The sequence below is a fragment of the Melozone crissalis genome, unplaced genomic scaffold (genome assembly GCF_028551555.1).
Source record: "Melozone crissalis strain CALT ecotype California unplaced genomic scaffold, PUWL_Pcris_2 ptg000081l_1, whole genome shotgun sequence".
NCBI lineage: Eukaryota > Metazoa > Chordata > Aves > Passeriformes > Passerellidae > Melozone > Melozone crissalis.
The window spans coordinates 1377074-1389440 of NW_026535858.1; the positions used below are offsets into that span (position 1 = coordinate 1377074).

At 40.7% G+C, this 12367-nt stretch overlaps 1 protein-coding gene across 1 annotated transcript; it reads left to right on the forward strand.

Annotated features, from left to right (window-relative positions):
* The first annotated feature begins 354 nt into the window (after positions 1 to 354).
* Positions 355 to 5004, forward strand: LOC128946583 (molecular chaperone MKKS-like). Its single transcript, XM_054290474.1, has 4 exons — positions 355 to 1583; positions 2065 to 2240; positions 2883 to 2993; positions 3454 to 5004. The coding sequence occupies exons 1-4, from the start codon at positions 593 to 595 to the stop codon at positions 3892 to 3894; spliced, it is 1719 nt and encodes a 572-aa protein (XP_054146449.1). The 5' UTR covers positions 355 to 592; the 3' UTR covers positions 3895 to 5004.
* The last annotated feature ends 7363 nt before the right edge of the window (positions 5005 to 12367 follow it).

Consider the following 12367-nt stretch of genomic DNA (forward strand, 5'->3'; position numbering starts at 1 on the left):
ACCTAAGTGATTTTTTTGATGCAGTATTTGTCCTTCTGTGACTTTTTCTGGTGAAAACTAAAATAGGTCAAGCTATACAATATTTTTGTAAGATTATTTGTTATAACTCTGACTTAATATTCCAACAATTATTCTAATATCTTTCTGGTTTTTATTGTAGGTATAACTAAGCTTGAAGGTTTTCATCTGTGTCTGTTGCCAGAAAAGATGAAGAAAACTTCCTGGAGTAGAAAGAACTTTCTGCTTGTAGCAGGACTGTCACTTATAGGTGTTCATATAGGAAGCATGCTTGTAAACTTTGTTGCGAAAAAGTCTGCTCTATCTCATTCAGAAGCCAGAAGAGATCGTCCATAATGAAATAGCTTCCTGCTGTCACTATTCTTCTGTTTTGCAACATGATTTAAGCCTCGTTTTAAGAGAGCTGTGATGAGTAGTTTCAGGAATATTATAATACTGTTTCTCACTGAAAATAATAATCCTTACCTGCAAAGAGTTAAAATGTACCACTCCTAAAATTTAAAAGTGCAATGAATTATAGATCCAAGTAAAAATGCAATGTGTTTTTGGCTAGAATTAAAATCTTACCTTCAGAATGTCTCGCCTTGAAGCTAAAAAGCCTCCGTTATTTATTAGCGAGCCGCTAACTAGAGATGCAGTGAGTCAGTCGCTGTCTCTGCTGAGTGGGATATTAAAATCTTCCTATGGTCCTGCTGGTCGACTCAAGCAGCTGCACAATGGTGTGGGGGGCTGTGTTTGTACCACTTCCCAGTCCTCAGCCCTCCTGGGGCGCCTTTCCCTCAGCCAGCCCGTGCTGCGTGTCCTGACAGCCTCTGTACGGAACCACGTGTCACGTTTCAGTGACTGTGGCTTGTTCACTGCCATCCTTTGCTGTGGCTTCATTGAAAATTTCAGGAGCCTGAATGTTGCACCTTTTACTGTCATTAAAATAAGCAAGCATCTTCTGAGTCTGTGCATGGGCCATCTGAAATCTGAGGCCTGTGGTTGCCGAGTGTCTGTGGATTTTAGCAGTGTTGAGACCCTTGTTTGTTTGGTTCGGAGCATTTTAACAAGCAAACCTGCTTGCATGCTGAATAAAACTGAAGTTGATCATCTCACCTCACTGGTTTTAAGGGCTTTTATATTTACTGTTCCATGTCACGTTGGGACTAATGCTGTTTTAGGGAAGTGTGTGGTAATACCTGTGAAGGGTAGAAGAGTTGTGGATTCTACAGTTCTTCCTGGACTGCTGATAGAAGCACCAGAAGTCCAGCTGGGAAAACCACTTGCTGTCAAAAGGACTGGTTCAGACATGATCAAGATTGCCCTTTTCAGTGTGTCCATGTCAGGGGACGGCTCTAACCCTGAGGAAGGAACTATAGCGGTCCATCACGGAGTTTCTCTGGAAGTGTCGGAGCTGAATCAGTTGCTGAACGTGGGGAAGCAGCTCGTTAAGGATGAGGTGGGCCTGGTGGTGTGCCAGAAGGTGATGCATCCCTCCTTGAAGCAGTACCTGAAGGAGCAGGGTGTGGTGGCTGTGGACAGGGCCGGGCTGTCCCTGATGGAGCCCCTGGGCCGTGTGACAGGTAACAGGCCAGTTCTCTGCCGGAGCCATTGTCCTGCAGCTGTCTCTGTGAGGGGAGCGTCACCTGCGCTGGTGTCATGGCAGAGGAAGGTCTCTTATTTCCCTCTACCTTAGCCACAAGCAAGAGTTGCTCTTTTCTAGTCCACAAACCATTTTTCAAGGTGACTGGGTCTTCTGTGCAGGCCCTGATGGTGGCATACCACAGGTGTTATTACTGCTTGTGGAATGAGGGACATCCAGTTCCAGTTTGTTTTCAAACCTTGATTCAAGGCAAATGAAACAATTACTTTTTCTAATCTCAAATTGCCACCGAGTCTTGCACTCTGAATGTGTTGCTTTCTTCCTGTGTGAATTGAAATGACAGGTATTGAACAATGTATATAACTTAAAAAGCCAAGAGGAATAAAGGTGATGCCTTATGAAATGCATCAGCTAGCTGTTCTGACGCTGCCACATACTGTTTTCTCCTTTTTAATTGACAGGTTCACAGCCTATAGCTTCCGTACATTCGTTGCCTCCTGGCTGTTACGGCAGCTTGAAAGATTTGTGCGTTGAGAGTTTTGCTTCAAAGCGTTTTCTACATCTAATTCCTGGGGACACGGTTATCTGCAGCCTGATACTCTGTAACAGAAGTGAAACAGCATGGGATGAGTTGAAGGTAGGTAAATTTACTTCAAATATTTTCTTGGAAAGTCATGTTTTTAATAGAAAAATACTGAGAAATACGTAATACATTGAGTTTGGAAGCATAGTTTTTTCAGTACATAAATTATTTGTTTCCAGAATTTCAAAATCCTTGAAGTGCTCATGTTCATTTAATGCCTCTGTTTTAATACAGGAAGTTAGGGACAGGTACATCTTTACCTGTCCTTGAGGCCAGTGCTGGATAAATATTCTCATTTTCATTACTTGATCTATGAGAACATTAAAATCAAAACTGCCTAGCAAAAAGCCAGCAGCAACACATACAATGATAGTCAAGCATTGTTTTGCATTGAGCATTTGGTCTGGAAATGTCATTGATACTGATTGACTTTTTATATATAGCCCTGTTTTGAAAAAAGAAGGATTGAAATGCTGCTTTTTATTTCTGCTTTTCCATAGTGTGGACAAATAAAGACAATTTCTTATTAAGTGAACAAGGTGTTGGAAATCTCTCAGCAGTTTTATATCCACATGTAATTCAACTTTATGGAATCTGTAGCAGAAACTACTGAAAATTTTATTCTGGTGTTTTTTTCAATGGAGACAAATCCTATTAATCATGGTATGTTTAACAAGAATTTCATGTGATTTTCAGCGTGTCTGTGAAACTGCAGAACACGTGTTGCAGTTAACAGTGAAGGAACCTTTGGCATTATTAGGAGGGGGCTGTACAGAAACTCACCTGGCTTCATACCTAAGACACAAGGTAAGTAAGATGTAAGGGTTTCAAAGATGCTTAATATATTTAAGAAACAAAAATTTACGTAGAATTACTGTGACAGTAAAACACTTGTCTTTTTCTAGATTAATGTGGCATTTTTGCTAACTACTAATATGAAATAAGGGGTCTACTTGAAGCACTCAGTTTTAATTGTATCTTTTAAACTTAACAGTATATTTGTGCTTGTTGATCTTTCTTTAGGTATCTGTTGTAGTAACTGCATGTTTTTAAGTGTTGAAAATATGTAGAGTTTTTATATTGAAAGATGATCATGCAGAACTCTGCTTTGACTCTTTCCTATCGTGGGATAATAATGAAACATTTTTTCGTTAGAACTGAACCATCTGTTTTGGGGGGGAAAAAGCAGCAGTATGATACACGCTTAAAATTATTTCTGTGAAACAGTGTTCTAACTTTGCTTTCCTGGCTCTGGTTTCTTTTTCAGAGCTCCAGCCTGCCTGCCAGCACTCTCAGAGACCTGGGTTGTTCTCAGACACAGTACTGCCTGGTTGCTGAGGGGTTTTGCCGCGCCCTGGAGTCTGTAGCTCGCGCTCTGAGTCACGATGGAGAGGAAGTCCTGACAGATGTGGTGTATGGGCACTGCTGGTTTGTTCCCCCCGGTTCTCCCTGTGTCTCCAGGTGGTCAGATTTAGTTTCCAAATGCGGCTGTGGGGTGAGTGGTAGCACAGAGGACCTTGGCTGGAGCTTTTTGCAAGGCCAGTCTGGCTCTCCTGTTTTACAGGGCTGCCCTCGAGAGCCCCCAGTGAAGGCTGCTGACCTCCGGGTTCTGGATTGCTTTGCTGCCAAGTGCAGCGGCCTGCAAGTAGCTCTGGAGACAGCCAACCTGATTTTGGATCTCTCGCACATAATTGAAGATCAAAATTAGCTCTGATCTAACACGATTTGTGTTGTTCAGCAAGACAACACTGAATTGAAGGCAGGCTAATGTATAATGTGTTAAAATATTTGAATGGGTTAGAGGGTGGACAGCAGACAGAAATTTTAAATTCAACAGTTGGCCATTGAATACTCCTCTCATTGTTAATCTGCTGTGCTCTCAAGCAGTTTCAAATGTTCAACCTGTTCCCTCTGCATTAAGGAAAGTTTTGGATGTTGGTTAGCTCTGTGGCATCTTCAAAGGAATGGGAAAAATGGATTCACTTGCTGAGAAAATGTTATATGTTAGGATTTATAGTGTCTCAACAAAAGCTTTACACATCTAAAGAGACTTTTATATTACAGCAGAATTGAATCACTGGTATTTTTAATTTTGTAGGTAAAAAAGGCTTAGCAGATACCTTAAGCCACTTGTTTTTAATTTTGTCCTGAAGTTTTTGTCACCGTATACTATGTGCAGATGCAGTCTCTATTTCTAAATTGTGAAATATTTAAATTCATATATGTAATTTATTTAGCAAGTTACAAAAACTCAACCTGTAGCTCTTAAGGTAGCAGGTAGGTAATAGAAGATTTGAAAATAAATGGCAGACTGGGTGGAAAAAACTTTTGTGAAGTGGACCTTGATTATCTTCTGTGGAATACAGGGCAGTCTATAATGAAGTTTCTATCATTCAAGCAAAGCTGCAAGAATGTCCCACTTACCATTCAATTAACTCTTTGACTGTGCATGGCTTCTTTTAATGAAGTAAGGCTTTAAGCTGTTCAGACTTGTTTTGATCTTTAAATAAGACTGTAGACTGAATGATCAAAACTTTTTCTTATTCTCAGCTTGCATGCAAGATCAAACAGGGTGCTACATTTTCTTACTTAAGCTCATTTTCTTCGCCACTTTTCTTTTCCCTCTTTGTTTTCAGTCACAGGGGACAAATCATGCATGGTGCATTTCCAGAAAACGTCCGACTCAGTTGTTGTCTAGTCTGCTTATTTTTTCCTGCTGTCTTAAGATTTTAATATATTTATTTACTGCATATAAGCAGTAGAATTGTTATATATAACTCTGTTTTGAAATATGTAATTAAAACCTGATCTTTACAGGCCTTTTGTACAAAGTTCTTTTAATTTTGAGAACATAAGTAATCATTTTCTCCCTGGGAAAAAAAATGAAGACTTATTTAAAGTTCTTTATCTTTTTATGACCTGAAATGATTGCTTCAGTGCTGTAAGGCATGCTTTGGGGACTTGTGCAAGAATGTTACAAGGGTTGGGAATGGAGGCTGCTGAAAGCTGGTTTGAAAGCTAATAAGGCTGCTTTCATATCTTGGTCCTCCCATATGCCATGAACTATCTGAAAACATCAGGAATAATGAAGCCAAATGATGGTGCACATCTAAAGGCACAGAAGAATCTTGGTAATACTTCATCTAATTATGACTCTCCAGCTCAGAGTGCTGAATTATACTATTTGACTTCCTATAATAGCAGCTTGTTATGCAGTGTGGAAAATGTTCAGTTTAGTGACTACAGCTGTGACGTGAAAATTAAAACAATATTCAAGCAGAAGCAGTTGTGAGTGTTCTTTTGTCTTGGTATCTGAAGGTCGAATCACAGGTCTTGAATCAGAGCTGACAATGGTTTTTATTCTCCCCCCAAAAGAAAGTCACAGATTAAAAAACTGAAAAAATTAAATTTAATTTTTGTTAAGTAACTACAAATCATTTATATGTGAACTGAAGATTTTTTAATATATAGATAACTTTAATAAAAATGAGTTTTTGCCTTCTACTGTAACTAAAAAGGATGAATAAGCAGCTTGCTCTCCTGTTTATGGACAGTATAGGTTGAGTTCTCAGTTGTACTACAGTAGGCTTGAACCTTTAGTGTTTATTGTTGCCTCATCTTTGAGGGGTAACATAGGAGGACTACAGCTTTAGATAGTTTTTAAAATGCACGTAAAAAGAATTTTGACTCAAATCTAACAGCAACATAAAGTAACTTTTTTGAACTTGATGTTTTCTAATAAAACTTGGGTGCAAAAATTGTTGGGTTTCCCTCTGTGTTTCAAAGTTGACAGAATGAAATATGCTCAGCTGTAATGCCTCTGAGAAGCCGCTCTGGTTTTTTTCCTGTTCCCCTTGGCATTTGTTTGGAATTTGAGATCAACAATATCAGCAATATCAACAATCCTTACTGTATCATGTCTTCAAAGTCTGTGCTCTGCTGTTCAGTGGATGTTTGTGTGATGCTAATCCTTGAAGACAGGCTAGAAACAGGTTTGTGACTTTGGGAAACTTCACCTTACTATATTGGTGGCATAACACTGTTTTGTTGGTTTAATTATTTTTGGTTTTTTTTTTTTATAATTCAAGTGTTTGGGGTTTTTTAGGCTGAGCAGCCACTACAGTGTTAGATCTGTCCCAGTAAGGAGGGTATTGATTGCTGTCAAAGCTTGTAAGGAAAATAGTGCCTGGAACATCACAGGCACAGCAGAGCTTGTACAAAACAATTCACACCTTACCCTAAGCCTGTACTCTTGAGTTTTACTTTTGCCCTTATTTTGCTCTGCTGGTTAGCAAAATGTGGTATTTATCACATTTTCAGCAGTGCCATGAGATCTGAGTCATGTAAGTATTACACTCTTCAATCTCAGAAAAATCAATGTCTTTGAGTCAATGTCGTAGGAAGAACTTTAACTGGATCTGCGTTTATTGCTGTTCTGAAGATGCAGAAACAGTCTGACTTTATTGCAAAGGGACTGCCTCCAGCATGCTTACAATCTGCCAGCCAGACTTTTTGAGAAGCCATATTACAATGGGTAGTTCTAGAATATTAGTAGCTTCTATCCATTATTGTAAATACAAGTCATTTCTATGTTTGTCAGCAGGGACAAGTTGCACAGTACTAATAAATAACTTTTTGACCAGTAACACTGTGATCTTAAATTCTCAGTTAAGGAATAACTTTGCTTTTTGTCTGTATGCATTGCCTGGTTTAAATTAGTCTTGCACATCATAAGCTCAGAAGCATATACAAATTTATTCTCTATGCTGGAAGCAGAAATGTAGTTACAGTGTTTGTAAGTACAGCCACTATGTCATTATTTCAGGCACCAGTAAAATTAAGTGCAGAACAGGTTCCAGGATTGGGCTGCTTGACCTAGTCATTAAACACATTTTATTTTCACACCTTACTGCAAACATCTTTATAAACTTGAGCTTTTAAATCTGCTTGCACATGAAAAGCTTTTATTCAAGCTTTTATCATGTGCCTTGAAGGCCCCAGCTGTTTGTGTCTGCCTTCTGGAAACTGATTACTAATGTCCTTGTTATTTTTTGTCTGGACAACATCAGCTCTCTTCAGGTACACATTAAATACACATTAAATATTAGCTGCCCTTTTTTTTTTTCTTTTTCCTAATATTATTACATGATGTCTGCTAAGCATTTGTGTGGCAGCACTGCGATGTCAACAGCTATTCCTGATTGGTAACCCTCTTTTTATAAACCATTATATTTAGTCTCTTCAAGGCTTTATGACATTGGTAGACCGGTATGTTATCCCTGATAAAAAAACTGTGAGGTGTGGGGAAAACTGAGTTCCCTAATCTGTGGCAATGACTCCGAAGGACCCTGAGTCACCATTTGTGTGTGGGCTGTGCAGGCCCTGCTGATGGATGGTGCACTTGGGCAATGGCTGAATGGTTTTTTCAGGGAATTGTAGCAACTATGGTACCTTCAGTTCTTGGAAGATTTCATGACTTATTTAAGAGCCAGAAACAAAATTATTTCACCCTCATTTATTACTTTGTAACTAATATTCCTCCTGCCACACACCTGCCACACACCTGCCCAGCCACTTGCTCATGCCTCAGCTCAACAGAGGGAGAAAATGAGATGAAAAGCCTCCTGGGTCCAGATAAGGCTCTCTTGCTGTGTTTCCCACTCTTCTCCCCTAAATTGCTCACTGCCAAGTGGCATTTTGCCCTTTTTTAGATGTGTTTAAGGAGAGCCGCCACAGGCGCGGGGCAGCTGCTGGAGCACCCCCTGCTCCCCACAGGGCTCCTGAGGGGCCTCACGGGCGCCATTTTGAGAGCCCTCACGACGGCTGCTGGAGGGCGCGGAAAATCGCTGCGTTTAATGAAACCTGGAAATCACTAGGGCTGCCAACAAAGCCCAGTCCTGGGAAAATGGGGTTTTTCCTTGTGCAGTGAGTGCTTCAGGAGGGACAGGCACCCTTGAGAGCTGACCTCAGAAAAGGTAGAGACAAAGAAAATCCCGGCTCCTTTGCCAAGGGTGGTGTGAAGCCAATGGTTCCTGATGGCGGTTATGCAGGGCAGCTGTGACAGACTGCCCTGCTCCCCTCAGAGATAGATCCCACCTGTGGAGAAGCAAGGGTGCATGGTATGCTGAAGGACTGGGGAGCTTTGGGGATTTGGGCACTTTGTGGGAAGGCGAGATCGCTTCCCAGTGGCTTTGAAAACGGGAAAGGCCCAGCAGCGCTTCATGAGGGAGCTCCCACCGTACGAGCACCTGCCCACAGCCATGAGGGCTCCTCAGGAGTGCCTGAGGACAGGAGCATGGGAGAGAGACAGGATTGACCCACGGCCCCTCCATCATCATGTGAGCTGCAGTCTGCAGGGTGACTCCAAAAAGTGAGTTTTAATTTACTTACATTTACATTTTCTTTGCACCAGCACTGTGCCTGCTAAGCAAGTAGTTGTGTGACATGGCTGGCTGTTGATGCCAGCCCTTTTCCTCACTTTCTGCTTTCCATTACTTCATTTTTAAGCAAGGAAATATTTTTTTCTCTAACTAATGAAGGTAGGAGAAATTCTTCATTTGCTTTTGCATACCTTAACCTTGGTATGCTGTATGTGTTTCTTCTTTGGGATTGCCAGCAGAAGTGAGGAAAAGAAAGATTTTCAGTTTTTTCTTGAGTTCTTTTTGGATATTTAAAATCATGATCCTGGGAAGCATGTCCTGAAACTGCCTGTCCTTGCATCACTGAAGTGTCATGTAGTTGCGATCAGCATTGCACTGACTTCCGTGGTTTGTGTTTGACCCAGATATCTTTGCTGAATCAGGTTTTGAACTGTCCTGTCATGATGCTTTACTTGTAATTGTGAATTTGTCCATAAATTATTCTGTCTTGTTCCATAAATTGTTTGGTCTGGCCAGTCAGATGTGTTAATGTTCTACAGCTGGAACATTTCTAATTGAAAGTTGTTTTCAGCTGAAACAAGGTTATTTGGGTAATAGCTCTGACAGCTGAAGATGCTCTTGCTGTTTCTTACCTTTGAAATTAACTAGGTAGAAGAATATAATACAAAATGCTACAAAAGTGGAATACTTGAACCCTGTATTGAATAATCCAGAGCAGAATTCTGAGGGGACTGTGAGTGCACATGTCCTGGTTTTAGGTGTTAAGAAGATCTGTTGTGTCTGTTTAATCCAAATAGCTGCTAAATGAAAAATCTACAACTGCATGCACAACAGCAGATGTCACTCCAGTTTTTAGTTGGGCTCCCAGAGAAGGATTTGCTTCACTGCAAGAATAACTCATGCATGGCATTATTGCTTAGGTTTAATATCATGTGTTGAGGAATAGATGGAACACATGACAGAATTTCAGAGATTAACTGATGATTGCTGGGGTAAATACCAGAGAAATGCTGTGTTTCTGGACTCTCTCCATTTGGAGCTGAGTGTGTTGGCATGGGGTGGAACCAGTTTGTGAAGAGCTGTGGGCAGTGAGCATCAATACACACCCTGTGCATGGTGTGTGTTTAAGGCAGTGGGGCTCTCTGTTAACTGAGAGGAATGTGCAGCTGCATGGCTGAACTGATCTAAGAGTTTTAAGATTGTATTATAATTAAATATATTTTAAGCAAACTACAGCAAACAGTCTGAAGGAGCACTTTGTTTCAGTGTTCATACTTTGGTCATAATAATTGCTAAATTTATCCAAAATTCATGTAGGATTTCAAGTTTCTGGAAGTAGTGCTGATTGAAGCAGGCACATCTTGTATGACTTTATATGTACTATGCGTTACAAAAGTGTACGATGTAAGTTTTTATCTGTACTATAATATTTTATGTGTACTTTGTAAATGTACTATCTAAGTTTTTATGTGTACTATGTGTTAGGCCAAAAATCTCATGGCAAGGTGGTAGAATAGGTTTCCTGAACACAAAAAGAAACATGAACATCCACAATCTTAAAAATGTGGTTTTGGTTGGGTTTGCACACTGGAAGGGGATCGAAAACCTCCCCTGCTACTGGCCCTAAAGACACTACAGTAGAAAGCAAGATTTTTTCTGTATCATAGGTTACTTCTAGTTGCCTAAAACTATGTCTTGTGGGCATAAAGTCATCCAGAGCTACATCTGTCTGAATCTAGTGCCTGCAGAGAAAGGAAGGTAGTTGTTTTTACATCAGAGGAAGAAAAGAAAAAAAAATTTATGATATTAAAATGCATTTTAGGGGGGAAAGGAATGGTTGTACCTCTGCAAAAATGCAGAGGTGAGTTTCCATTTTGCTGACAGACATTTTGCTTGAAGTTTTGGGTAGTGAAAAGTGCTGCAGATAGTTATCTTTGTAAGAGGTTAATATGAAATGTCTCTTGAATGTGCATACCACATACAATACAAGGATGACTTGCAATATTGGGAAACAGATTTTTTTGCCATGATGCTTTGGTCATACCTAGCATTGCTGCAGGGTGCCAGGCAGGTGATATTAAAGGACTCAAAATAAAATACTTATCTATATTTACAGCTTCAGATAGAGAATATTTGCCAGCCTAAGTGTGACTGTGTGTAGTGACTGGCAAAGCCAGCAGTAATTGTAAGGCATGAAATCAATTCCATAGCTGTAACAAACAGTTTAAAAAACAGCCATGCAACACAGAGCAGAGTGGATTTGGAGCCACCGGCCAAGAGATAATTTCTCTATAGGGTGGAAAGAAACCACTCAATTTTATCATAATTGTGTAGTAAGGCTCCCTGAATAGAGAATTAGATTGATGTTTTCAGGTAGAAAAAGCATAGAGTTGTTTGGCAAGGCCACCCTGGTCATAACTGTGTGTGTAGTAGGAAGAATACCTGGACAAAAATCAGTTTATTGAATATATAAGTTTGAACTTCATTGGGTAAAGATGGGCAAACTCTGTCCCACATGCTTGTGATCATTAATCAATGATTGCACATGTCGCTCGTGGTCATTAATGTTTAATCATGAATTTAACCAAATTCCTAGCCAGACATGCTCTCACTAGTTGTCACAGGAGCGAAAGAAGGTCCCTGCCTGGTGCTCTGGCTATCAGGGAAGTTCCAGCTGAACAGGATGTTTATCTCTGTTAGGGACAAGTCACTTAGCTGAGAACTTGTGCCATAATGGAACAGCCAGGAGCAGAAATGCTGTACTTCAGCCTGTTCCTGGCAGAATGCTCGGGGACACGTTGGTAATGAGCAGAGCTGCCGAGATTCCCTCAGCAGCAGCAGGTTCTGGTGTGGTGAGTCTGAAGGTCTGCGTGGTTCTGGGGGGTGTCAGGGCGAGGCAGGCCGTGCTCTGCCTGCCCAGCTCGGGTGGAGAACCTGGGGGTGCTGCTTGGGAAGCGCCTGCCTTGCAGAGAGCCCCAGGCCGATGGGGAGAGTGGGATCTGCTGCCTTCCCAGACACTGCACAAGCACTCCCTGGTTTCTTTTGGCTCTGCACAGTGTGCCAGGAGGTTGTTGTCATAGTGCTGAGTACTCAGCTTAGCTTGGAGGAGCTGGAGTTGATGAAATTCTGTCCTTTCCAAAGAATAGTGTGCTTGTTTTTATTGAGATTGTTTGTGTTAAGCTGTTTTTTGCCTCCTTTTCTTGAAATGGTGGGATTACAGTGACTCGTCAGGTAAGAAAACATAAGAATCTGATTTTTATACCAATTTTTAAAAAATGGAATATTCAAAATTTGGGCCAGATCCTAGAAATGTCTGTTTCTTTTTGGTTCTGGGATATGAAAAGGTGTCATTTTCCCATCACCATGTTGAAAATTTGGTCTGTTTCTTGACACTGTTTGAATACAGGAAGAACTAAGTAAGATACAGACCAAAAGGACCATTTTCTCTGCCCTCAAAAGATCCAAGTGATGATGAGACACAAGGTAAGCACACTCTCAGCTGAGATACAATTATCTTCATTCTCTACAGTGGCCTTTTAAGTGCTGAGGGAAGAACAGCAAGAACTCTCCTGGACAGCTCTTTTAGCTTCTGGCAATCAGCAATTTAGGGACTTCTGGGTCAGGCTGCATCTGGATTGTCAGTTTTAATGGGCACTCATAGGGTGATTTCTCAGTAATGCGTAAATGTGGGTGTCTTTAGGTTTGTCTTTATTTGGAGGAACTAAATTCCAGCTCAGAAGAAGAGGACAAAACAGCACTGAACTGAGATTTCAGATCATGAAGGAGCATGTCTAGGGCTGA

Coding starts and splice junctions, on each gene's coding strand:
- LOC128946583 (XM_054290474.1), top strand. CDS start 593: ATGTCTCGCCTTGAAGCTAAAAAGCCTCCGTTATTTATTAGCGAGCCG. Junction 2,241..2,882: donor CAGCATGGGATGAGTTGAAG/GTAGGTAAATTT, acceptor TGTGATTTTCAG/CGTGTCTGTGAAACTGCAGA. Junction 2,994..3,453: donor CTTCATACCTAAGACACAAG/GTAAGTAAGATG, acceptor TTTCTTTTTCAG/AGCTCCAGCCTGCCTGCCAG.